Source organism: Salvia splendens, chromosome 6 (genome assembly GCF_004379255.2).
Source record: "Salvia splendens isolate huo1 chromosome 6, SspV2, whole genome shotgun sequence".
Lineage (NCBI taxonomy): Eukaryota > Viridiplantae > Streptophyta > Magnoliopsida > Lamiales > Lamiaceae > Salvia > Salvia splendens.
In genome coordinates this window covers 3424578-3451070 of record NC_056037.1, presented here as the reverse complement: position 1 = coordinate 3451070, position 26493 = coordinate 3424578, and the positions used below count along the sequence as shown (strand labels likewise).

The 26493-nt window shown below is 36.5% G+C and overlaps 5 protein-coding genes across 8 annotated transcripts; 3 read left to right on the top strand and 2 right to left on the bottom strand.

Annotated features, from left to right (window-relative positions):
- The first annotated feature begins 439 nt into the window (after nucleotides 1–439).
- Nucleotides 440–1539, top strand: LOC121806205. Its single transcript, XM_042206163.1, has 2 exons — nucleotides 440–650; nucleotides 746–1539. Exons 1-2 carry the CDS (start codon nucleotides 540–542, stop codon nucleotides 1469–1471), a joined length of 837 nt encoding a protein of 278 aa, XP_042062097.1. The 5' UTR covers nucleotides 440–539; the 3' UTR covers nucleotides 1472–1539.
- Nucleotides 1540–1674: 135 nt separating this feature from the next.
- Nucleotides 1675–5438, bottom strand: LOC121806204. 2 transcript variants are annotated; one of them, XM_042206161.1, is made up of 3 exons: nucleotides 4984–5438; nucleotides 2164–3916; nucleotides 1675–2080 (listed from the first exon to the last, which is right to left on the bottom strand). In XM_042206161.1, the coding sequence occupies exons 2-3, from the start codon at nucleotides 3784–3786 to the stop codon at nucleotides 1925–1927; spliced, it is 1779 nt and encodes a 592-aa protein (XP_042062095.1). In that variant the 5' UTR covers nucleotides 3787–3916; nucleotides 4984–5438; the 3' UTR covers nucleotides 1675–1924. The 2 variants fall into 2 exon arrangements, with proteins under 2 accessions (XP_042062095.1, XP_042062096.1); XM_042206162.1 differs by lacking the exon at nucleotides 4984–5438 and adding an exon at nucleotides 4832–4927.
- A 4412-nt stretch (nucleotides 5439–9850) lies between these two features.
- Nucleotides 9851–12442, bottom strand: LOC121807080 (zinc finger protein CONSTANS-LIKE 10-like). 3 transcript variants are annotated; one of them, XM_042207277.1, is made up of 5 exons: nucleotides 12246–12442; nucleotides 11079–11525; nucleotides 10743–10928; nucleotides 10293–10469; nucleotides 9851–10133 (listed from the first exon to the last, which is right to left on the bottom strand). In XM_042207277.1, exons 1-5 carry the CDS (start codon nucleotides 12291–12293, stop codon nucleotides 10032–10034), a joined length of 960 nt encoding a protein of 319 aa, XP_042063211.1. In that variant the 5' UTR covers nucleotides 12294–12442; the 3' UTR covers nucleotides 9851–10031. The 3 variants fall into 3 exon arrangements, with proteins under 3 accessions (XP_042063211.1, XP_042063214.1, XP_042063212.1); XM_042207280.1 differs by lacking the exon at nucleotides 12246–12442 and adding an exon at nucleotides 11691–11811; XM_042207278.1 differs by lacking the exon at nucleotides 12246–12442 and adding an exon at nucleotides 11614–11743.
- Nucleotides 12443–17872: 5430 nt separating this feature from the next.
- LOC121809833 (plasmodesmata-located protein 2-like) lies at nucleotides 17873–19980 on the top strand. Its single transcript, XM_042210639.1, has 3 exons — nucleotides 17873–19024; nucleotides 19323–19436; nucleotides 19547–19980. Exons 1-3 carry the CDS (start codon nucleotides 18265–18267, stop codon nucleotides 19552–19554), a joined length of 882 nt encoding a protein of 293 aa, XP_042066573.1. The 5' UTR covers nucleotides 17873–18264; the 3' UTR covers nucleotides 19555–19980.
- A 1655-nt stretch (nucleotides 19981–21635) lies between these two features.
- LOC121808620 (nuclear transport factor 2-like) lies at nucleotides 21636–25826 on the top strand. Its single transcript, XM_042209198.1, has 9 exons — nucleotides 21636–21953; nucleotides 22618–22752; nucleotides 23345–23651; nucleotides 24222–24484; nucleotides 24580–24760; nucleotides 24868–24989; nucleotides 25062–25127; nucleotides 25233–25314; nucleotides 25436–25826. The coding sequence occupies exons 1-9, from the start codon at nucleotides 21915–21917 to the stop codon at nucleotides 25639–25641; spliced, it is 1401 nt and encodes a 466-aa protein (XP_042065132.1). The 5' UTR covers nucleotides 21636–21914; the 3' UTR covers nucleotides 25642–25826.
- Nucleotides 25827–26493: the final 667 nt, after the last annotated feature.

The following is a 26493-nucleotide window of genomic DNA, read 5'->3' as shown; positions in this document are numbered from 1 at the left end:
AAGTTGGAAGCTTATGAAAAACAAGTTTGCTGCCATTGATATCAAAGCTGGTGTGACCTCTTGATGAGGAGCAGGAGAAGAAGCTCACGGTGAGTTTGGATCTGCTGTGAGACAATCCAGGAGACTAAGGAAGCATCAGGGCTGGCATGAGGCATTTTGCTTGTTAATTTGAACTGAATATGCTGTTACTCTGTACGTTCAAAAAATGCAAGTGTTCTCGCGTTTTTATGTACGAAATAATGTTATTTTGTCTATTTCCAAGCAATTAATTTGAATTAGGTTTTGAATTAAGCATTTGTGAAGCAAATTAACTTGTTCACATGGTAAATCTCAAGCATTTCTAGAAAAATCCAGACTTCATTTTGTACATACATTTTTCATAATCATTTAGTTGTAACTCATTCCTTCATGCTCTGCGTGTGTTGCTGTGAGATAATATCTTCAAGTGGGAATTGAAGCTAACATATAAAGTTGTTCTCTTGCTGTAATAACAAACAGAGAGAAATCAAAATCACCCAACCTCTCAAACTGAAGTAGTAATGGTAGGAGGAGATCGAGGGCGAGGGCGAGGAAGAAGGAGAAGTAGAGAATGTGAATATGGAGAAGCTGCAGAAGGGAAGTTCCAAAATTATTATCATCATCAATCTCAGGTCTAAGTTTATTCATTTTCTCAGAGATTACATCTTAACAATTGTGTTCTGTTACTACTGGTTTAGTAATATTTACAATCACCTCCACAACTCAGGACTATCCGTTTTCTCCTGCATTTTCTTTAAGAGGAGCAGTCCTCACTTCGCCTCGTTATCCCAGCAAACCTTTGGGAAGCCGTACAATGAAGACTCCGGGCCACTCTTCCACCTTGACACCAAAATTAATCATAACTATCGATGATGATGAAGATGACGACAAGCCAAAGCTGCACCATCATGGCAAAGAGAAGGAAATGGACGAACCTAGCGTGGAACTCATCTCAGATATCCGAGGACCTCAACAGATGGGATCATCATCTTCCAATCATGTCTATGATTACATACACGGGTACAGGGTGAAGACAGAATTCGTCCCTCTGCTCAGAGCCATCTTCGACAAATATGGCAACATCACTAGTGGTGCAGATGTCAATTCTCCGGACTTTGTCTCCACCTGCATGGAACGAATCTGCCAGATCTACCAGAGGCTAGAGCAGGCCAAGTTCGTTGATCTTATGCCTGCAGAGCTTCAAGGCATGATCTCTGAACTCCGCCTTTTGGAGAGACATAAGCTGAGCGTGGGATGGATTCTTGATAGGGTGGAGTATATAGCTCAGACAAAGAACAGTTTCAAAGATTGCCAGCCTGATGAGGCTAGATCTGATGCATTGATCAGGCGATTAGAGAAGGATTTGGAAGCGTACGAAAGAGAAGTTTTTTTTGATGCAGCAGAAAATCTTATCAACCAAAGCAGAATTGTTGATGCACAAGGCCAATTATAATCAAAGAGAAGGTGGTGTTGACATGGGGCTAAAGTGATTGGTCTCCAGAAACAATCTTTGATTCATGGCTTTCTTTAGCAGCTTTTTGCAAATCTATCTGATCTCTGTCATTGACAATTTGGTTATATTTTAATCTTTAGCATGAACAATTCTTCATATATTGTTATATTTTCATCTTTAACATGACCAGATACCAAACATCATGAACTGAGGATTTCAAAAGCTATATTCGTAAGGATGATATTCATATGCAGACTAATGGGGATTAAAAACCCAGAGGCTGATAGCGGAAAGATAATCGGTTACAACTGCAATAACTAACCTTCAAAATAGTAACTAATTCTACAACACAAATGGAAATAACTATCATACCATGTATGTATGGTGTAACCTTTGCTTGCTAATGGTAGCAGTATTTATACACACTAATTCCTCGACACCTCGCCTCAAGCCCTATACACTGGATCGAAGAACAGGACTTCGCGAATGAATCAATGCAGCAGCAATAGCAAAAGACTGCAAAGTTGACAGAGTCGACTGGAAATTGATATAATACAAGCCCTTGTGAATGTTCACCATTTTCATGCTTGGTAGACTTTGATTTGAACCCTGTATATTTGCATATGGCTAAGTAATGGATGAAGATAACAAGAAGATTATTCAGATAGAGAGAAGGGTATATGTATGCGAACCTGTATAAAGAGATCAAATGACTTGCATTCCTGGGACGAAAAATCTGTGCTTCCCGGCCCAGTGTTGAAAATTGTTAGTGGGCAGCCAACATCCCAGCCTCCACAGTCGCAGTGGCCACCAGATTTCCACCTCTCAATAATGCTCGAAGGGCCACCCACTCTCGTTCTTGGTCCACCATGAATACCTGCGGGTATCAAAATGTCTGTGCTGGTTGAGCATTCGCCTCTGTTTCTGGATTGTTTAGGAGGTGTTGTGGCATCTGGAGATTTTTTGTTTCTGGATTTTTTAAGAAACTTCAATCCCCAACCTCCAGCCTCGACCTCGGTCTCAACATGGTGGTGGTAAGTATCTTTCACAACAATGGCGGCCAACTCAAGATTTGGTGCGTATTTATATTCTTCACACCTCTCAACTACATCGGGAAAATTATCACGAACATCTTCAGATGGTTCCAACGGAGTATCTTCAAGAATGGCACCTGATATGCCTACTTTAGAAGAGGATCTCTGCTTATACGAGTGACTTGGCCTGAAAACATCCACCATTTTCTTCGTCAATCTCTTGTTCTTCTTGTGGGCTTGATTTGAGGTCTGCATCTCCCCTGAGCGGTTGTCATTGTTGATAGATAGAACAAACTGGGTCTCCCTAACTTCCATGGTATTGGAAGAAAATCCAACTGAAGAAGACACTCGCATCTGAGCAATATTTTGTGACACAAGTTCACGATCTTTCTTGCCATTTCTCCGCGCATGGAATGTGTATAAGTAGTCCAAACCTTTGTCGTCTGAACACCCAACCTTTGACAAATCAGCTGAATAGACCTCCCTCTTATCATCCACAGTGAAAACATGGTGAGGGAGTCCATCCTTCCATGTACACTGTAGCATTCCTTGGAATGAGATACCCGAAGATGATGATTGATCAGAGCTTGAGCTTGTGCTCGATATAGAAGCATCCCTTCTGTGCAGAGGTGCAGATGCATGTCTATGATCTAGAACTTTTACCTCCTTTTCCAAGTTAGGGGATATGGTACCGTTTGCTTTTACAGAGCCCGCAAATTCCGAGTAGAATTGCTCGCTCGGGCCAAGAAAATGTGTTTTCATAAACGTGGCATCTAAGGAGCCAAATTGTTGGAGCAAGGGGCTCTTCAATATGTTGATCATGGTCTGGCTACCGGAGACAGTGCCAATGGTCCAGTCACCAGTTGAGTCCACGATGACTTCAGTGCCACCAACCAATGGATATTCAATTGTCATATTACTCGAACTTCTATCCCTGATATATGCTAAACTACTAGTATGATCCGTCAAAATATCAACTTTTGAGCTAAAATTCCTAGCTGCTGCCCTTACTGCAAAATTACGTATTGACTGAAGGCAACGAATGGCATACTTTTCATCAAAGGTGATAATATGCTTAGGAATACTATTCCGTGAGGCGTGGATGTTCTGAAGGAACACCTCCCTGCAAGTTGCACTAGCTCTCGACCTCCTTTTGCTTAGTATCAGGGTCTTGCTGGGCACTAAGTTTCTTTTGTGAACCCTAAGACATCCAGTAGCACACAGTACTGCATTTTCCTCCTCACTACCATCTTTCCCCAAGTTCGTACTTGGGCTTTCCATACTCCAGCTCCAAGGAAACACAATACATTAATGGCAGAATACGAGCAAGTTAACACTTTCAACTTCTGCTATGCTCATTAACTATAGTGGAAACTTAGCCTTAGGTCATGCAATACTTACTCCGAGCAATCTGGAGAATGACATATAAACAGTTAGTACATTCTGATCCACAAGGTATCCGAAAGAGGAGGGATAATCAAGAAGCAATCCGCAAACAAATTGGATAATCATAACCCACAAAATCTAAAGGGAAAATAGCGTTTATATTTTCGATCAGTTGAAGTCAGTAAAGTTACAACGCCCAACTAAAAGCTTCTCATATGAAACATCAGGCATATGATCATATACCTCAGTAAGGAAAGAATCAAGAAAAAAAGGGCATTTCAGACTTCATCAAGAGGAGTAGTAAACAAACTCAAATTGCAGAACTTTCGACTTGCATAATGAAAAAAATCATTTAATCAAAGGTGTTGAAGAAATAACAGAAATTACCAAAAGGAGAGATCACAGTTAAGATCTTAACAAGGAGGAAATTCATCACCACATTAATTATAACAACAGTATTCAAACTAATTCTTGTTCTACAACATACACAACTAGAGTAAATACTTCCTCTATATCAACAACCAAAAACACTAGCTGATCACAGAAGAAATATACCCACATCAGTCAAAACAGAGGCTTCACTGAATCCTAACTCACTGACGCTCTTGACAATAAAAAAACTGAATATTTGAAGTAAAATATGAAAAAGATAGACCTGCTATAGTAGAATTACACCAACCCATCCAATCCAACAAAATGCCAATCAGGTCTATTTTGCTCAATAAAATAAAATCATGAATATGACTAATGACCATAAAGATCATCAAAAATCAAATCAGAACAACCATCCTGAAACCACATAAATCCATAAATACTTCAAAACTTAATAACAAAGCAACTCGACAAATTACATACATCCAAATATAAACCATTATCTTCACTTAAAGAATTGAATTGAATCTTCTAAAGTAAAATCACTGCAAACTTGGGGCAAACTCACCCGAATCCCTTTTTAAGAAGAGCAAAGTCTTTCAATAAACAAGTTATCATTTCCAAGCAATACCCAGAAAGTAAAAAACTACCAATTTAAAGCGCAAAGTGGATATTCCAGAAAGTAGAAAATATAAACAACAGTAAAGGAAGAAACTTTACCAAAATTCGACAATGAAGAAGAAGAATAAGAAGCTCCGCCACTCCAAAAAAAGCTTTTCCTAGCCACAAATACACAAATGTCTAGACGAGTGCTTTGAAATTAAACCACACAGAAACTTCAACTGTATAAGTAATTGTCAAACGGCTCAAGTAATTGACCAAAAAAAAGAGAATTTTTTTTTATATCTATGATGGGATCTACACGTATCTAAATTCTTGAAATTTCATGGCCCAGCCCAACCAATCCTCTAATTTTTAATGCTTCGGAAACGGAAATGGCGAGAGAGAGAGAGGGGGGGTGTGAGTGAGCTGGTACGCACGAAGAGGGGAGAAGTCATACGCCCACTAGGTGAGTGGATACGCAAACACGGAAACCGACACGGCCACGAAAAAACAAACGAGAGCCCAAAAAGAAAGAGACGGTGGACCCTTTTCTGGTTTCTCTTACATGTGAAAAAATATGTCATTTATTAATAAATTTTAATGGAATTGTGCTGGCTGAAAATGCAAGGGCCATCGACATTAATTCTTTTGAGGTGTTGAGTTTCAGTTGAGGCGTGAAAACTTTCAACTCATGGATTTGGAGGTGATATTTATAGCACTCATGTTTGTATTGTAAATTTGTTCATATAAAATTGAGAGAATATATTTTTATTCTGCAGATTGCTAAATAAGTAAAACCAAAAATATTGGTGATTTTTGCAATTATATGCTAATTACATGTTGATGTTACAGCCGTGTTTAAAACACGTGGACAAACAAAACGCCCCCGTGATTGTTACACTATGTTGTTTTATCCGGGCTTTTTTGAAATTGATTGTCACATCAGCACGTAAGAAAAGGAAAGTAGGATTGATAATTGTAAAAAATATCAAACTTTGGTAATGTGATTTGTGTAATACTACTATTTTAACTTAGAGTTATATTTCTAATTGTATAAATATAATCATAACTAATGAATATACAAAAAAAATATGAGTTCTAGATTGAATATGTGAGATCTACCTAAAATACACATGAACTTGTAGCAGAACAGAGAACTTGATGTCTAGTCTTCTTTTAATCTTCTTCTTCTTTTGTCGAGAGCAGCCATGTGGTGACTTTAATATAGTGATGGCGATTAATTTAAGTGGTCGCTACTTTTCTAGTAAATAGAGTAGATACTTGATATATGTCCACAATAATTAAGTTACAATTATAATACAGTAATCAAATTTACAATTTAATTTGGGGTCCAAATGTTCCAAAGCGCGACTTAGTTGTACTAGAATAGTTATTTAAATTATAAATATTTGGAGTGTAAAATTATGGTCAGTCTTTATACAAGATTTAAAATTAAAATATTCAATTATGAAATTTAATTTCTCAATTATAAAATAGCATTCAATGAAATATTTTTTTCATTTTATTTTTTTATCAAACAAAGCTGTTTTAAACATAACCAAATAGTACGTCATTTATGTACATAAATAAAAAATACTTAAAACTTTGTTAGTATTCAATTTTCAAATGTTTATAAATTTAAATAAGTACTAGTATAATGGTCTTATTTAATGCTCAAATCACTTTTGCATCACTCTAATTATATTTAGTCTATAACTCTTGTATATATTTAATATACTCATTCCGGAAGGGCAGGCCTTTTCACATAAAGTGGTGCTATTTTTTTATAGTATTATATAAGCAAGGAAATATCCATTATAATTTATAAGTAGCCTTTTAAGTTTTGAACAACAAAAAGTGTATCGAAACCGCCAAATATTGTATTTGTTGAATACATACAAAATATTAGTACTATGTTTTTTATAAAGTTTCTTATGGTTTCTTCTTTAGTAGTACTAGTTCATTATACCTCCCATTTAAGAATCACTTACAAGTTACAACAGTTGTCTTGAAATATACTCGCACCCACTTTTGGATTCATTAGGGAGAAAATAATTTGAATGCGACATTAATATTCACTATACAACTTCTCTTTCAATATAAATAATAATTTATCACTATGGCCGTTGAAGCTCAAACAGTCAATATATTGAAGTAGTATTATACAAGTACAATTCACTAACAATATTTTTCGTTAGTTACTAACAAACCTCAAACACTTACTAAATATAACCCATTTTTATTATTTATTTTAAAATTTTATGCCCTCACAAATTTCCACATTCAAAAGGGAGTAGTCAAAATTAAAATTAATTAATTTCATAATTAGTTTTACAATCAATCGTACGTTGTTTTACGTGAGAAATGCTAATCAATAAAATTTATTGGTTTAATGAAGTCAAATCGACGTGCATAAAAAATGTCATCATTTACATATTTATAATCGGATAATATCTTTTACAATTGGACAAAATAATCCTCACCGTAACATGATTAGTAGTACATGATAGCAGGGCATCTATGGAAAAACATTATGTAGGGCATATATGTCTCACTAATAGTATTTTATTTCACCAATATTTTAATCAAAACATTTTTTAATATTCCATAATATAATAGGTCTAATAGGTCCGAAGACTGGAAGGTACAAATCAAAAATTCGGCGCAATTAACTAACTACACACTACATTATTAAATTATTGTAACAAAAATGAAGATAACATAAATTATTTAGACTACATAGTTTAAAATTATATGTTGACCACTAAAGCGAAATGGTTTCTACATGATAACAACCCATGAGTTTAAGAAAATTAGAATAAAACTTTGTTTAGTTGGTGGTGTTATATTTTAAACCCTTAATTTGAAACTTGAATGCGATTTCAAAGTTGTACACTTATTTCACACTCGTACTGAAAACTCCAAATTTCCACTTGGTTGCCAATTTTTCCATCATATGTGATTCATATACCTAACAGATTATAATTTCAACTTTTTTAATTTGACGAGTACAAAGCGGAATCCGTTGCACCACCACCTACCCAATTGGAAAATACGAACCACCAGTAACAATCCAAGACAAAATTGTAGAGGTAAAATGGAAAATATTTTTCTGGAAAAAAGAAAGATTCCATCTATGAATAATAGGAGTAAAAAAATAACATTCATTCCCACAGTGTTTTACTCCATTCGTCCACAATAAAATTAAAAAAAACAATCGGACCATATATAGCTGGAACTACTCTCATGTCCTATCAACGTGTTAGAAATGCGTAAGACCATTAGCAGTGGGGCGCCCTAAGGCGCGCCACGTCATCAGTTTTATCCTACTATCCTCCACCTGCAGTGGGGCGCCCTAAGTCGCGCCACGTCATCAGTTGTACTATTGTTTTGTTTAATTAATTTAAACGTTTTCAAATATAGTATGCAAACGAAAATTAACAAAAAAAGAACGAGTAATTAAAAACCAGCCAACGCGCCTCACCACTGAACATCGGACTGTTGGGACTTGATGAATCCATTTCATAGTAATAAAAAATGTGAGTTTCGAGAGTGGAATCGCGAAATGAAATGTTAAAAATGAAGGGTATTTATAAAAAAAATGCAACCGCGTGTCATCGTCCGCGGAGCCCACAATGCGGCGGACGATGGCTCGGACGATAGTCTATCGTCCGTGCCATCGTCCGCCGCTCCCACAATGGTGCGGAAGATAGGCTATCATCCGCGCTATACGCCGCGGACGATGTATCGGTCGTGAGCATCGGGCGCGCCTGATGCCAGGCACCCACAATGGTGCCATCGTCCGCGCCCGAGGACGATGGACGCCATCGGGCGCCCCATTGTGGTGCTCTAAGAACAACAATCTACACATACAAAACCGAAGGCTAAACACAGGTGGAGACTCGTCGGAAAAATAATCATGCACAAGACATTCAACGCAACATTTTCATGTTGTATACGCACGTACGTTGGTCCTTACTAGCCGAGGCCCGAGAAGCGGCCTTCTTCCTTCTTGGAATTGTCATTTCCTTCATAAGGATCTAGTATTTTAATTTGAGAGTTTATGTGGATAAAGAGAAATTCATAAATCAATATTAGTGAATTTATGAATGATTTGTGTGGTATTTATAAAAGGAGAAGATGAATAAAAATATATTTTTTAAAATTCTATGAATGATTTGTATGACAAAGCAGAACTCGCTGCATCGGTGGTCCATCTCGTGGCCGCTGTCCCCCATCAACGTCCTGTACAATTCGGACAGATGGAAATTTAGCGGTGTTGTGAATGGCCTTATGATTATGAAAAGTTAACAATTTTATAACCTAGGGTGATAATTTAATTTGTAACTGACATATAATTAGAATATGGAGTAATTAGAACTCTGTTTGTATTCAACCCATTCATGCTCCTGACTTTTAGGCTTAATTGGATACTGTCATACCAAATTTTGACATTTTTATTTTGTTTTGTTTTGTTTTACAAATTGATTCTTTTTTGGTGATTGTTTTGTTAACTGTTCTTACTTTTGTCATTTGCATTTGCCATTTTGAGGCAAGATTGCAACAATTAATCTACTCGAACCGTTTTCTTGATCAGCTAGCTAGTGAATATTGATCATATACTTATGAGATTAATTAGCTAATTTCAAAACGAATCTTCACAATTTTTTAAACCTGAATCTGCTATATATTTTCAATGCTTCTCCTAAATGATTGCGCGCGTTATACCTTTACTACTATATCATCTTTAATTCAAAATTGGAAAATAATTTTTTTAAATGGATTATGTAGTAGTATTAGTTTTAAAATGCATCAAATATATTGTTGTTATAATGTTTTACACTACATTTATTCAGTTGTATGAAAATAGGTTTAATGAAATCTTTACCAATAGATTTAGTACCGTTGTGTTGTAATTCGAAGCTTAAAATAGTTGGCTATGAACTCAACCAAACACATTTCGACTGCTAGATGCTTCAAAAGCTCAAATAAGACAACTTAAAAAAAAGGATAAATATGTGTATGATCATTCAAGAACTAGAGCCTGTATATATGACAAATAGAAACAGCACAAATTAATACGTACAAAGGTAAAATAAAAGTTACAAATATATACTCCACTACATATGTTAAGGTGGTAGAAAATTAGTTAAATGCGTGGTTAATTAGATCCAAGATTGGATTGGATAGTTGCATTTGAATGAATTCACTTCACTCATGTGTGCAAATAACTCCGAGGGATCAATACAATCTTCTTCTTTCGCAGCCTGAAATAAACATACAACGATTTCAATGTCGACAGAAGAATAAAATAGAGAGAATGGTGTTTTCATTTACAGAAATGTGTCACTTTGATAGAGATATCACAAAAAGGAAAATATGAAAAATGTGTAGTACGACGAAAGGAGTAGTATGCATGGCCATACCTTGTGGTGGTAATTAGGCATGGAGTTTCGGAACATCTGGTTAACATCTTCATCTACGTCGTCGTCTTGGTTGTTGCCGGAATCTCTTGAAAGATCTGCCGCCCCGAGTTCGTCATTTTTCGCAAATCTCCCCCTCACCCTCGGCCGGCTGTCTGCCAGCGTTTTCCGGCATGCATACTGCATTTTACACGTGCAATAATAAACATCACTAATTCTAATTGATTATGTTTTGATAATGAAATATGTCGTAGTCTAAATCCACAAACATCCATCTCTTATCTGCATCTGTTCCTGTTTGACCCATTTTCTCTTTTATGAAAAAATAGGATCTGTTCTTTTCCCTTTTCATTTTCAATCTTTATGTAATTCTTCTATATTCTATGCGTTTTCTACGTGTTAGACATGCAAGGGATCGATCATATATGTAGACAGAGAATTTAAAAAAAAAACCTTGATTTTCTTGCTAAAATTCCTTTGATTTCTTTTGTTGAGATATCGATGGATCTTCCTCTTCCTTTCCTCAGCCGATATTTTCCCCACTTTAAACGTTGGATCTTCCAAACTGGAAATCTCAGATGCCAGAGTCCTACTTGGACTTCCGTTGACCATATGTTGACTCTCACTACTACTCAGTGTCTTCACATGCAAATAAATTAAATTAATCAATAACTAAAGTTTCGATTGTATTGGTCCGAAATTAACCAATTTTGTCAAATGGAAAGTTTGGATAAAACTAATATTCAGACTCAGTTTTATCTAATCCATCAAACTGAACACTGATAGTACCTGAAGATCAGTGGCAGAGCAATGGAAAGCCGCGGCGGCGGCTCCCTGGGATTCCATCTCGTGGTGCGAGAAATCGGACCCGAGAACCCCAGAGAGGAACAGCCACGACCTGTCCAAGGGGGTCACGTGGCCCGAGGACAGGTATGGGCCGATCACGGGATCCGGCTGGAGGTAGTCCCCCTCCGGCTGCTGCTCAGGGTTGTATAAATGCGGCGGATAGAGCGATCCCTCTGCCGCCACGGCCTCGCCTAGTAACTGATCGTGAGTGGCGGTGAAGGAGGGAGAGAGGCTGAAATCGATGGAGGCGGAGATGTCGTCTTCCATCGCCACCATCGCCGCCTTGTTGCCTCCTTCACCATTGTTATACCACCAATTTGAACTCGAGCCAACCTCTGAGTTTTGAAGGAAATATTCCGATTCGAAAATCTGTGGGCTTGTAATTTCATCCTGCAAAATTAAAGGCTATAATTAATTAACAATTTTTAACACAACAAAATTCGAAATGAACAAATTTTGATTGAGCTAGCAATCATACACTCATAATAATTGGTAGAAGAATGTGTAGTTTTTTGTGAGATGAATTTATGAGAAAAATTGTAGAGATTTATGTACCTAAATGGCATCAAATGAAGGCACACAAGATGGAACTTGTGGGTGATCTGATATAGATATTTTTGCAGAAAATAGGAAAAAGGTGGGTGCATATGTGCTCCATGTGGGGTGTAGAAATGAAATGTGAATACCACTATTACTAAACAAGGAAATATTTTGGTATTTTTGAATTTGCAGAGATAAGACTGATGTCCATTTTTGGACAAACTTTGGGAACTTAGAACCATATATAATGACATGCTATGCTAATGCTATCCTACCATGTGAAGTGCTTCTATCCTTATTCAGCCCAGCTCAATAAAAGAATCAATATTAGGTAACTTATTGTATAAGCTCAAAACGCTAAATATTCCATTAATTGTGTATGGTCTTGGAAGAAAATGGAGTGGCCACACATCATATACTCTAATTCTTTCCTAATTTCATTATTAGTATTTTGTTTTATGTTGACATATCCACGATGGGATTCATATGCATTCCTAACATAAAATTGTGATTGAATAAATGAAAAGAAAAAAAAAAGAAAGAAAAGGGTTTTGGAATTGAGGGAATTACAATAGGAGGATGGTGTTGTTGTTGAGGAGGAACCGTGTTTTGCATCATTGTTTTCTGTCTCAGCCTTCATTGATGGGAAGATTAGAAGCACTAATAAGCATACCAACATATATATATTTTTTCAAGAGGATGGATAATTAAGAGTGAAAAAACCTAGATATGGATGGATTGAGATGAATTAAACAGACAGAATTAAGCATGGGGTGTGGTGGTGGTAGATTACAACATCCAGAAATAAGAGTTAGTTTATATAGATGTCCGAATGTAGAAGGTGAATCCGAAAATGTTGGTTGGCCACATATTTCACAATTTAAACCATTTTATTTTGGAGGAATATGCTCCGACGTGGCATATTTATTCCACATATATATTAGTTTAAAAATACAAAATGACGAACCAGCTTTATAAATGACTAGATGTTAGTTTATTGTAACAATGAATTACTATTGTAGGGAGTATAACTTTTCCCTATTAGATGACAACGAAAATATTTGATACCAATATTTAAATTATACTTCCCCGTCCCACAAAAGATATCACAAGTTCTTCTTGATAATGTACAAATAACTAGGAAATTTTTTAGTTCTTTGAGCCAAATTCTAACACAAGGCTCGCTCATGTTTCTAAAATAAATATTTTGTATCCACAAAATTAAAACTACAGGCATTAAACCGATTTAACAAACACAAGGAGCATAATAACATTTTCAATTAAATAGATTAATACATATATCTCACATGAGTAGATAACACCAGTCACGTGGGTTCACGGTCAAAGGATTTATTAGAAAGATTTAATAACCTAGGACCTTGGATTCCAAACATATTTCCTTGTGGATGAGAATATATATTATTTCTAGGATGATCAAAATATTCTGTATTAAAAGTGGCGAATTGGATGTTTGATTAGCTCCCATAATGTTAAAGTCGTGTCGCTTGAGACCACTTCATCCACAAGAATTTTTCCAATAATCAATATAGTCTTTAGGAGGAGTGTGGTGTAAGTCTACTTATAATTTTGATTCATGCTAATGTTTTTAAAATTGGTGTATGATCCGATCTGATTTACTCTCTCATAAAACAATTTAACTATTAAGAAGCCATGTGTTTTGGGTAAACAGTTGCTTGAGGCCTGACCCTCTTTGTGAGGAGGCACATTTTGCGAGTGCTAATTGAGTGAAAATGAGAAATATGGGTTTAATTTTGTTAAACATCAACAAGAAAATTGTCAATATAATTAGAAGTGTGATAAGGAATCAATCACGATTGATGTAATTCAAATTCATCAAACTCTGTGTGAATAGATAGATTAGAATTGATACAAAAAATAGAATAAAAAAAGCATTAAAAAAGATGTGAGTAAAGCACCAAATTCTTTGTTAAAAGAGCATCTCATAGCACGTTTGTGTGACTTTGACACATATGATAAGAATCTTGTAACCTCACTTTTCCTTTTGATTTACTTGTACTCGAGTATTATTTATTTTTGGTACCCTACGTAATTAGAGAGCCCCTTTACTGTCAAAAGGGCCCTTTCTCATGTACTATTATTGTATTGTTTTGATATAATACTATATATTCCAAATTCAATAATTAAAGCAATATTCAAGACCAAATTGAGATTCAAAACGTTATTTAAATTAGAATCACACAACCACTCAATATATATAAATTCAAAAACCGAAAGTATAACAACACACCAATATTTGAATTTGTTTTGATTTTACTATGTCAAAGTTTTCCCAGCCACCTTTTTAAAATGATACTCCTATGTAGTAGTACTAATTTTGATTGATCTAATCTACTGTTACAAAAAATATGTTCACATGTCAAATGTTGGGCCATATGGATGAAATCTTGATTAAAATTAAGGATATTAGCCTAAAAATTTGCAGCTTTACGTGCGAGAAAATATAGGTTGGAACAGCACCTTAAGGCAAATCATGTCGTTTAAGGAATATGTTTCTTCTATATTTCCAAAGTAAATGTAACACAAAATCTTAGATCCTTATCATATTCATCAAATCAAATAGTGTGTTTTATTGTCTGAAGAATCACAAATTTATTAGAGAATTGATTGAGGGAAATGGAGGAATAAATTTTTCCCTATATCCTTGACAAATTGGGAATGGAGGAAGTTGTTAAGAATGGAGGAGAATCTACTAAACATAGTATTACGGAAACAACTCTAGACTCAAATCAAAGAGTAAATCTCACACTAGAGTAATGCCGTAATAGTCTCCATAATTGACTTTTAATACTTACACAGTTATAAAGTGTACCGTAATAGTCTCCATGATTGACTTATAATACTTATACAGTTATAAAGTGTACCAAAGAGAAAAATTAAAGCATAAAATTTCAAGAATCCGATTTAAATCGGTCTACTTTAGACCATAAATTATCCTCAACCGGTCATAAGAACAAATTCATCTTGCATCTCATAGCCTTGTCCAACACCACAGACTCAAGCTTCATATTCACACCCAAATTTGTATGCAATTTGATTACTTTCCCATAGAATTCAAACAGTAGTACTTCTATCCTATGTTTGGGCCACAAGAATAAAATTTGGTCCTAAACCTTTGTTTCATAGTAATTAAATGGATATGTCCCAAAGAGAAGTACACGGAGCAATCGACATCATTAATTATCTATAGCGACACTAACATGTGATTCAGTAGACAGCATATAGACTAAATAATTGCCTCAAAAGAAGTACTCATTTTCTACTAAGTATTTAGTATATTTATTCAATTGTCTCAATAGCTTTGTTACACTGATGCAAATAATTGACACGAAAAAAATAGAACAAAACCATACTTCTGCCTAGCCTCAATTCTATAAGAAACGGTAATCTTGCACGTGTTCTACATATCGCCTTGATCACATGCGACAATGCACTAAATCACTATAATTAATTCATGATTGATTCAATTAAGTAATACATAATCAACACAATTTATACCTTAACGCATATCCTGTGTTTGTCTAAGAAAAATAATTAACCATTTATAATGACAACTTGTATCTTAATAGAGGAACACAGAGATACAATTAAGTGTTACAATAAATATAGCTTACCTTGCTCCCCTGTGGCGGATCAAGAACTTTTTATTTGGGGTACGATATTTAACAAAAGTGATTTATTCCTTAAAATTCAACCGATCATTTTTCTTTTGTTAGATGTGAATTCATTATCTTGATATAATTATATAGTTACAAAAGATACTTTAAAATATAAAATATGTTATTTAGAACTTTTATATAGGTTGAAATATATTACTTCAACATTTGAAATTCTTATATAGATGAAAATATAATAATTGACATAAATTATCTAAGAATGATAATAAGAAGAGAGAGAAAAGATATTTGGAGTATAATATTTGAGAGAAGTATAGTATTTGAGAAAAAGTATAGAGAAAATGAAAAAAAAATGGAGTAATAGAGAAAAGTACGTATAAAACAAATGAAACTATAGTTAATAGGAATCGAACTCGGGCCGTAAGCCTAACTCTTAGCTGCTTACTACCGCTGCGCCAAAGCATGTTTTTGAAAAATTTTTCATTGAAATAGTATATATATGAATGATATTTGGGGGTACAATTGCCCCCTTATTCTACGTTGGCACTGCCAGTGTTGCTCCCTTAGGCCATCCACAATAGGAATAGCCCAGCAATAGCCCAGCCATAGCCTAGCCACTGCCACATCATCAGCACTAAAAATCCTCCTGCCACATCATCAAAACAAGCAAATAGCCCAGCAATAGCCCAGCCATAGCCTAACTATATAATATCCACATCACCATTAACAAATATATACAAAATGAAATAATTAACAATCACACAATATACGAAATTTAATTTACGAGACATATACGGGAAACATTAATAATACTATTAAAATTTTAAAAAGTACAATAATTAAAAAAAATTACAATAATTTTTAACATTTGCCACTCGTTAATACAAGTGGTGCGAATGAAAATGACAGACAAGTCGCGTATATATAGTGTTTCGGAAACAAATTTTTTTTTTAAAAATTCGCGCTAGGCGGTGCGCTAGGCGATCCGGACGCTGCAAAAGCGCCTAGAGGATCGCCTAGCGCCGCGGAACCGCCGAGCGCTAGGCGGTTTTTTTTTTGCGAAATCCGCTAGGCGGCTGCAATAGATCGCCTAGCGCACCGCCTAGCGCCGGCGCTCGGCTAGGCGGTGCGCTAGGCGCTATTGGGGATGCTCTTAGTATTAACAAGTAACATGAATACATGTCTCAATCGATTACCGTAGAGTCACAAAATAGCGTAGACTACTGAAGAAATATATTTAAGTGTGATGAAAAAATTGTAGTCTATGATTACTGATTCCACATATTGGAATATATACACGTGAGTTAACTTTTTGTTGATTTTCATATTAAAATATAAGTTTATATCAATTAGAACTTATTTTTATCCAAAAAAAATTAAATTAAATTAAAATAATATAGTACTAAAAAAAATCACAGCAAAGTCGCATCTAAACATAGTATTGATTGCATCATCTCTAAGTGAGACAGTCGTTTTATTCTAAGAGCATCCACAATGGCGGTGAGCGGACCGGCTAGCCGATTCCCGGCGCTGGCCGGTCCGCTCGCCGAACTATTGCAGCCGGTGAGCGGCCAATCGGTGAGAAAAACGGCGAGTGCACGCCGATGCGCTCGCCGATCGGCTGACCGCCATTGCAGGCTCTCGATCGGCAAGCAATCGGCCAGCTGTTTTTTTTTTTAAAAATCCGAAACACTATATATACGCGATTTGGCCCTTCAATTATCGGAAATTATTACATTTTCGGATGAAGATTTATGTATAGCAACTTTAATGGAAATAAAAAATTTCCAAGCTGACAGCTCGACCCCAGCCAGGGGCTCTGCCCCTTGGACCTCGCTCTCGGGGGCGCTGCCCCCGAACCCCGTCCAATCATAACGAATTCAAACAAGTGTGCACTCCGCACTTCCAACTTATTTGATGTCTCGTTATGATCATATTGATCAATCAAGTTAATCCAATTACACTAAAATATCCAACAGCGGATAGCGGCGGCGACGGCGAGGAGTGAGGCGGAGGCGGGGGGCTCGTGTGTGGAAGATGAGTTTTTTAAATTAATGTATTTTTTTTAATTAATGTACTTTTTTTAAATTTTAATATTATTATTGAATTTTCTCGTGTCTGTGTCGTAAATTTAATTCCGTATTTTGTCTTATTGTTAATTATTTATTTTATATAATTTTGAGTGATGTGGTTAAGCTATTGCTGAGCTATTTGCTTGTTTTGATGATGTGGCTGGAGGATTTTTAGTACTGATGATGTGGCAGAAGGAGTTTGTGGCTATGCTATAATTGGGCTATCAGTGGGCTATTTTTTATCGCGGATGCTGTAAACAATTCAATGTATATTTCATTTCAGAATCTCTTTCCTTCTCCCCTACTCTTCTTTCTAGCCTTGGTTTTTGTCAATAAATAAATTCACTGTTCTTGCTAAGGTTGTCATGACATATACAACCAAACTGCATTAAGTCCCACACGCTCCTTTTGTTTACCAATTGACACAAGATAAGATTGTAACAAAACATTTTATATTCAAATTCAAACTCAGTTACAACTATGCTCAAACAAAATTAAATACTCCTTAAACTAGCACTCCCCCAAAACCAAGATTCTTTTCTTCAATTCCTCTTCCTAATAAAGAGCCAGAAATATATCAGTGAAGCAGAAGTCTTCTGATAAATATAAAGTGAACCCTATTTCTACACTAGAAAAAACCTAACCTACAAGATTTGTTACCAAGAATCCAGCCCATCAATCTTCCCTCATTCTTCATTGAAAACCCACATTCCCAACCTTCCCAAAAAAAAAAAAAAACCTTCCCAAAATCCAGTCTTTAAACCTCCAGCACCAACAAACCAAACATTTCAAGGTGAAGGAGCCTAAAAAGAGAAAAGGAAAAGAAAAAAGAGCATGATTTGATCCATCAAGATTCAGCCAATGAGTCTCATCCCACTTCTTCTCCTCATTTTAGCCTCTCTTAGCCTCATCCCTCCCTCCAAATCTGCACCTGATATCACCAACATAGTGTACAAGGGCTGTGCGAAGCAGTCTCTATCAGATCCAACGGGAGTGTATTCTCAAGCACTCTCCTCCTTGTATGGCACCCTTCTCTCACAATCCTCTAAGTCCAAGTTCTACAAGACTTCAACTGGCAGTGGGCAGTCTTCAATCTCTGGCCTTTTCCAATGCAGGGGCGATTTATCAAATGTTGACTGCTACAGCTGTGTGAGCAGGCTGCCCATACTCATAGACAAGCTCTGTGGGAAGCCTATTGCAGCAAGAATGCAGCTTTATGGCTGCTACATGCTCTATGAGGTTGCAGGTTTTGCCCAGATTTCTGGGATGGAAATGCTGTTTAAAAGCTGTAGTGGGACTAATGTTGGTGGGGCTGGATTTGAGGAGAAGCGGGATACTGCTTTGAATTCACTTGAGAATGGGATGAGTGGTGCAAATGGTGGGTTTTTCACCACCAGTTATCAGGATGTTTATGTGTTGGGGCAATGTGAAGGTGATGTGGGGGCTTCTGACTGTGTGGAGTGTGTGAAAAATGCTGTCCAGAAATCTCAGGTTGAGTGTGGGAGCTCCATCTCTGGTCAAATCTATCTTCACAAGTGTTTCATTAGCTATAGCTTTTACCCTAATGGGATCCCCAAGAAATCATCTTCTGCTTCCTACTCATCTCCTTCTTCATCTTCAGGTACTAGTCTTATCTTTTGATTTTCTTCAGTGTTTTCTTGATTTTATTTATTTAATGCTGAGTAGAGGTGGGTATAAATGTTGTTTATACTAATTTAAGGCTTTTTCCATCATTGATTTGTGAGCTTGTTTCCTTTCTTTAAGCTATTTATTAGTAAATTATTTCATGAGATATGTGCTTATGAGTGTTAATAATGGAGGTGTTCACATGTGGGCTTTAAAGATTTGCCAGTATGAAGTAGATGTTTGTTGAGCTTAGATTTCATTAATGCAAGTTGGATTTTCATTGTTTATTTTAGGGGGAGAGCCTAATACAGGAAAGACAGTGGCTATCATAGTAGGAGGGGCAGCAGGAGTGGGGTTTTTGGTCATTTGCCTGCTCTTTGCAAGAGGTTTATTGAAGAAAAAAGATGGTAAAGCATTCAAATAGCTGCAACATGTTTTCTTGATTATTGAATCTTGTTTGAGATGATCATATGCTCTTTTCCCCCCTATGTTAATGCATTGATGTTTCACTCTGCAGATTACTAATTAAGGGCCTAAGGGCTCTTTAAACACCGACAAGTATTCGAACGTGGAGCAGTTTTGTCTTTGATACTACACAAACTAGAAAACCACTGCTGGTTTTTTCCTTCTATTAAGGAATGTGTGTTAAGTTTGAAATCAAACTTAACTGTTGTTGTATCTACATTGTAGATTTCAGTAGAGTCTAAGTCGGTTTTTTAGCTTGTGTAGATTTGTTGATTTCATTTTGTTGCTGGTAAAAGTTGGGGATATTATTATAACTTTTGTTGAAGAACTTACTTATGGTCAGCAATGGAGGGAGATATGATATGATAATGTTTTGGTTGTGGAAGGGAATGGGAATGGCACAACCAGCTTGCTATTGAGTTGTACCAAACAGATTTTGGCCTATTATTCCATTTACCATGTGATTCTCTTGTCTCTTTTCTTCAATAATTCTTCAATGATTTTATGATTTTAAGAAAAAGCACACTCCTCTATGTGTATTGTGTTGTGTGAATGTCTAGGTCAAATGTTGACAAAGATCCAACCCATAGTCATAGAAGGGGCAATATTGTGAATCTGTTTCCAGCTTGTGAAAAATTCAGTCTTTCTGAGCAGCTTTATTCCTAGTCAAATGGCATCAGACAGAACACCTCTCTCAACTCCCAATGCAAACCAACAAGATTTTGAATCCAAATACTTAGAAACTGACTTTGCATTTAGATCCCAAGAGGAAAGATATAATCTTCCCAGCTGAAGAAGATGATAACAGATGGTACCAAGAATGTTGTATAAATTAGCACATTTAAATGGCAGAGACAATCATAAAAACAAATCGAAGAAAATTCTTGCATTGTGTTTAACTATATTCATGCATGTTTGCATCTCCAAGATTTGTGGCCCAGAAAACAAAATTCTATCTTTACTCAAGCAAGAAGTGAGTAATCTCTTGATCCGCAACACTCATGATTCTAGATGCTCTTCTTGTTCACAAATCTGTTTGGATACATGATCCAAGCTGTTTATATTTGGGTGTTCAAAACGCATTGCGGGTCTCCTCTCATGTAGCCTGCTTTGAAGCCTCTGACTTCTGATAAATCGTTCTCGCATTCGACTGTTCATGTTTGTGCTCTTCTAAACAAAACTAAAGAATGAAACTATAAGATAGTTTCAGTTGATCCTAGATAATTCTTGTTCATGTAGTTTCAGTGCTGAGTTTTGATAGTTTTCACTTTTATCACTAGTTTAGTAGTTTTCATTGCCTTGCTGTTGAATATCAACTTTGGATCCATTTCTCTCGGACAGAAATGGAATCATCAGTATGAGCAATACACAATATAGGAGAGAACTACTCTCACCTCTAAAGAGCCACAATTCATGCTAGATAGATCACAGATGTAAGATCAACACAAGATCGGGAGATGCAGAATGTGCGACTTCACACGCACCTAACTGAGTCCAAGAAGTCTGTACGCGTAAAAGAAAGACCAACTCCAGAGGACGACAAAAGAGAAAGGGGCAACATACCGCGAAGATTCCATCAGAAAACCAACCTGTGTGCTAGCTAATGCAGAAAGTACTAGTAAAAAGGCATGTTAATCACTAATGTCTTTGAGCAACAGCCATAGCCTTCTTTTATTTCAGTCTAAATGTACGCTTGGATTTAGCATAAATGCTTATTTACTATTGCTGTGACACATTACCTAAGAATGGTTCATGCACCTTTATTCTCAAAACATTTCCATAATTTCAAGGCTTGTTCTTCGAAATGAGATGTGGAATGTTTATGCATTTTTAGAACACTGGGAAAATATGCTGAAGCACAATTAATGGGTACTTTTTTTTCACGATTTTTTACTAAATATATTATTCCCTTTATACACATGCTTTAATTACCTTTTAAATATCTTACAAAATTTATTTGATTTTTTAATGATTCGTAAAACGCCCCTGTTTGGATAAAAATAAAAGAGCATTTATTGGTAGTATAAATGTTATAAAAATTAGTACGAAAAAGAAAAAATGGATGGTGAAAAAGATGCGAATAAATAAAAACAGTACAAAAAAGTTGTAGTCTTTTAGTATTTTTTTTGGTAACACAGCATATATACCAAAAGGCAGCAGCGCAGGAGTCAAATCCAACCCCTAGAACACACACACAGAGATCACACTCATCAGTAGCAGCACCACAACTGCGAGCAACTCTCTGCGTGTGACTGTGTTTCATGGTCGAATTGACGAAAGGGGCTAATGTGAATTCCCGAAACTGGATGTGCCTTGGTTGGGATTGATTGGGTTTGATTTTTTTAACCAATTATAGATCTTGGTGATTGGGGTTTCTAGATCTGGGGTTTCTCGTTTGAATCTGGGGTTTTTATCTCGCGATGGCCACGGCTTATCCTCTGCCGGTCACTGCTGCCCAGGTCTTATTCCTCTCTCTCTCTAAACCCTATATGTTATCTGTCTGTTTTTGGCGCTGTACAACTAGAGGAGCATGCGCTGCAATACCAGATTGCACCGTCTGAATTTTAGTGAATAGATGTTTTTAAATGTATGTACAAAAGTGGCTTTTTCTTTCAAGTATCTAGCTTTGGAGTATTTCAGAAGTTGGTGTATTGTTTTCTGTGTAGACTATTTGGGGCCATGATTTCGGTTGTCTATGTATTTTGTGGATTTTTTAATCCTTATTATGCATTTAAGGCCTTGTTGCACAAATGAAGATAACTTTTGCATTTTGTCTCTCATTTTTTGATGGGAATGTGGTGGTTTTAGTATCATGCATTATACTAATAAAGTTCCAGGTCTCAACACAGAAAAAAAAGATTCTAATAAAGGGATAGAGACATAGACTAATGTGATTATTTCTCAATTGTAACTCAATTGTAATGCAGAATTGCAGATGCATAATTGTGTCATCTATCGTATTGTATATTTTTGATTCTTCAAGTCTGTTTTTTCAACCGTGTTCCATCTATTGGGAGGTGGGACTGTAGAAGAAATGTCCCCTAAATAATATAGGAAAAGGTTCTATAGATCATATATATGTGATCGAATCATTGATGGATATTATTGAATTTTTTTTTCTAGGTGGGTACATACTTTGTTGGACAGTACTATCAGATGTTACAGAATCAACCGGATTTTGTGCATCAGTTTTACAGTGATTCCAGCACCATGCTTCGAATTGAAGGAAACACACGAGAAACCGCTAGTGCTATGCTGGTAACTTTTGTGAATCTTTTATCATGTGCATATTACAAATTGGAGTAGTTAATGTATTCTTTGCATTTATTCATAACTCAAAATTGTGATGCGTGTAATCCCTTTCTGTATGATTTTGCTCTACGAATGTTAAAATTCAGTCTTGCTTCTTATCTATCATCATAAGTGGATTTAACACATAGCTCTTTGGAAAACAACACTGTGCTATTAAAATCCATTAGACATGAGATTGTATTCTGCAGGCTTGGCATGGTTAAGGCATTCCAAGCATAAGATGCCAACATAATCTACATGACTTATAGTATTTCTGATATTTCACGATGGATTCTTAATATTACTACTACAATTTTTTTGATATCTTATGGTAAGTTATTAGTTCAATCTTTTAATTGTGTAAATAGATTAGAACTCCATCTGCTTGTGGTTACTGGATGAACATCTCTGCTATACACACACTATTCTAATGCTCAAACCCAGCTTGTCAAATGATATAACGCTTGTATAGAATGACCGTTGTAAAATACTTGCAGATATAATTTGTTGTTAGAAACTGAATCCATTTTAAGCCTTCCCTTCTCTTAAATTGTTGCAGCAAATTCATCAACTTGTCATGTCATTGAGCTATACGGCTATAGAAGTCAAGACTGCACATTCTTTAGAATCTTGGAATGGTGGTGTTCTAGTGCTGGTTTCGGGTGCAGTTCATTTAAAGGGTTACAATGTGAGGAAAAAGTTTGTGGAAACCTTTTTCCTAGCACCTCAAGAGAAAGGATATTTTGTTTTGAATGATATCTTCCACTATGTTGACGACGAGCTAGCCCTGCACCATCCAATTTCCTATTTACCTCAGGGAAATCTTGATCAAAAGATCCATTCTCCAACTATAGTTCGAGAACAAGGTTCATTTATTGAAATCTGTCATTTTTAAGGGGCAATCACATTTGTGTCCCCAACCTTTGGCATTTTCTTGAAAATGTCCTCAATTAATGTTCACTTAAAAAAAATATACTTTGAGAAAAGTTTGATTTATGCCCTTACTTGACATAATTTGGTGATGGAACGATGAGTCAACTTGCCCATTCTAGGGTGGATTGTTTCTGATTGAGGTGGATCTTTTTTCGCACGTCACCCACTAAATGGCTTTCCCAGGTAAAATACTTAAATTAGAGTGACTAGGGCTGATTTCTTTTTCCGCAAAATGCTAGTACCATTTAGTGGGTGAGGTGGAATAAAAACCCACAGTATCCACCTGAGAATTTGGTGAGCTTACTCATCATTCCATTGCCGGATTAAGTCAAGCAGGACATTTAAACTTTTTCCGAAGTTGAAGTGAATGCAATAGTTGGGGACATTTTCAAGAAAATGCTGAAAGTTGGGGACACAACATGATTAACCATTTCTTTAACTATTTCGTCTTTCTGATACAACCAATAATTTACCTGATGTTAAATGGTTGCATACTTTTGCAGTGTCGTATGTGATGGGTGGAAATATCCAGCCTAGGAAGTTCACAGTGCCTGCAAAGCTTGAAGAGAACGGCCCTATCAATGGCAATAACTATCAAGAGGAACATATACAGCAAGTCCCTGAAACAGAGAAGATCCTTGAGGAGAACTTTGTAGTTCACTCGAATGGTTCACTTCAGGGAACAATGGACTCTGTACCTGACCATTTTTCGCCGCCTGTCGAAGAGCCTGCAATGGAGCCACAAAAGCATACATATGCTTCTATAGTATGTTATCACGTCTAAGTCTCACAATTCTTGCATTTGCTCGAATAAGTTTGAACTCATTATATCTCTATTATTATTTTTTTGTGATTCTGTAGTTACAGGTTAAGGGGCAGCCTGCTCCAGCAGTGACTTCTCAACCTTTGTTGAACAAGCCTACCACTCCAGATTGGCAACACGGGCCTGAAATCCCTAGCCAGCCACCAGCTGCATCATCAAACCAAATCGAAAGGTCTGGAACTGAAACCTTCGACGACACAATAGCTATGGAAGATGAAGGTGATTCTGAAATTCAAATTCACGTTTCACATTTCGTGAAAGTAAGCCTTAGATGGTGGTAGTAAGTAAGTATATATTCACGTTCTATCTTCCTATTTCTTCTGCAGTTGAAGTCAAGTCGGTGTATGTAAGAAATGTGCCGACTACAATGTCTGCTTCTGAAATTGGAGAGGAATTCAAAAAGTTCGGAAAGCTGAGGCCAGATGGTGTAGCCATTAGAACCCGAAAGGTCTGTTTCTGCCTTGCCAGTTCTCCTTCATACTTTTCAAGTGGATATCTAAATTCTATTTCATCTTTGCAGGATATAGATGTATGCTATGCTTTTGTTGAATTTGAAGACATCTCCGGGGTGCAGAATGCTGTCAAGGTTCGAATATTTGCTGTTATTTATCTCCCTCAGTTTTATGCATCGTTTGGAACTGCATAAACGACTCTTTTAAATGTTATTAACCGGTGCACTTGGTCTTTTCAGGCATCCATGGTTAATATTGGTGGATACGAACTCTACATTGAAGGACGGAGACCTAACAGAAACAATCCCATTAGAGGTGGAAGTATGTATTATACCATCAAACGCTTATACCAACTATCAAATTATCCTTGAAACCACTCAAGTTCATAGCAGGCAGCTATTATGTCTGATGGTCTTGATCATGGATGAATTGTTTTGAACAGGAACACGGGGTAGAGGCAGGGTTAGCTCCCAGATACAAGGAACGAGAGGGCGTGGCTTCAGTAGCAGGGTGAGCAATGAAGACGGGTTTGAGCGACCTTACAGCAGACCGAGGGGGAACGGCTTCTACAGGCAAGCTCCTCGCCAAGAAAGGCCCTATGGCACCACCCAACAAGGATCGTCGAACGGGCAGCACTATTCGGAATGAGTTGCCATTTTGCAGCTGAGGGCTTCTCTCTCTGGACAAGTATTTTTGGAGTATTTCGATACTGTCATAGTTTTCCATCTTTTTCTTCTTAATTTACATAATTTAAGAAAGCAAATTATTAGATATGCTGGAACATGTTCGTACTATATATACTGATTTGAGGCTATCCATTTATTATTATTATTTTTTTTTTTTTTGCTATTTAGGATTTCTGTTTTTCTTGTTTATTACTCCTCAAAAATTGTACTCCATTTGCCACTCAAAAACATCCTACTACTAGATACCAATTGTTGATTCGTGACGAAGATGATGGCGATGATCGTAGGAGCCGATGGTTTACGTGGTTTGGCTTTGTGAGCCTCTATGTCCACGGAGGAAAGGGATCGAACTCTTTATTCACACTAAGGAAAGAAGATGAAAGCGGATTACAATGAAGAACAAAACCTCATTGATGGTTGGGCGAATTTTTGATGGTGATGAATGCAGGAAAATGCAGATCACGACACAGAGATTTACGTGGTTCGATTTACTGAGGTAAATCTACATCCACGGGAAGAAAAGAGGGCAGAGTTGTATTGCTTGATCTGTTTTCTACAGCTTACAATACAGACTTGCTATTTGATCTTTGATCTCTAGAGAACTTCCTCTCCTATCTGATCTAAGTTCTATTTATACATTGAACTAAGATCGTGGCTTGCATCACCACTAACTAGGTCGTGGCTTACATCATCACTAATTAGGTCGTGGCTTACATCATCACTAATTAGATCGTGGATGTCGTGGAGGTCATGAGATCTTGCATGGGTCCACCACTAAATAGATCGTGTAGTGGAGGTCGTGGAGGTTCTGCAT

Excerpts from the sequence above, each read along its gene's own strand:
- LOC121806205 (XM_042206163.1), top strand. The coding sequence starts at position 540 with ATGGTAGGAGGAGATCGAGGGCGAGGGCGAGGAAGAAGGAGAAGTAGA. Across the intron at positions 651-745 it reads ATTATCATCATCAATCTCAG|GACTATCCGTTTTCTCCTGC; the intron begins GTCTAAGTTTAT and ends TCCACAACTCAG.
- LOC121806204 (XM_042206161.1), bottom strand. The coding sequence starts at position 3,786 with ATGGAAAGCCCAAGTACGAACTTGGGGAAAGATGGTAGTGAGGAGGAA. Across the intron at positions 2,081-2,163 it reads CATTTGATCTCTTTATACAG|GGTTCAAATCAAAGTCTACC; the intron begins GTTCGCATACAT and ends GCAAATATACAG.
- LOC121807080 (XM_042207277.1), bottom strand. The coding sequence starts at position 12,293 with ATGATGCAAAACACGGTTCCTCCTCAACAACAACACCATCCTCCTATT. Across the intron at positions 10,470-10,742 it reads ATTTTAGCAAGAAAATCAAG|TATGCATGCCGGAAAACGCT; the intron begins GTTTTTTTTTTA and ends TGTAAAATGCAG. Across the intron at positions 10,134-10,292 it reads TGCCTAATTACCACCACAAG|GCTGCGAAAGAAGAAGATTG; the intron begins GTATGGCCATGC and ends TGTTTATTTCAG.
- LOC121809833 (XM_042210639.1), top strand. The coding sequence starts at position 18,265 with ATGAGTCTCATCCCACTTCTTCTCCTCATTTTAGCCTCTCTTAGCCTC. Across the intron at positions 19,025-19,322 it reads ATCTCCTTCTTCATCTTCAG|GGGGAGAGCCTAATACAGGA; the intron begins GTACTAGTCTTA and ends TGTTTATTTTAG.
- LOC121808620 (XM_042209198.1), top strand. The coding sequence starts at position 21,915 with ATGGCCACGGCTTATCCTCTGCCGGTCACTGCTGCCCAG. Across the intron at positions 21,954-22,617 it reads TGCCGGTCACTGCTGCCCAG|GTGGGTACATACTTTGTTGG; the intron begins GTCTTATTCCTC and ends TTTTTTTTCTAG. Across the intron at positions 22,753-23,344 it reads AAACCGCTAGTGCTATGCTG|CAAATTCATCAACTTGTCAT; the intron begins GTAACTTTTGTG and ends AAATTGTTGCAG.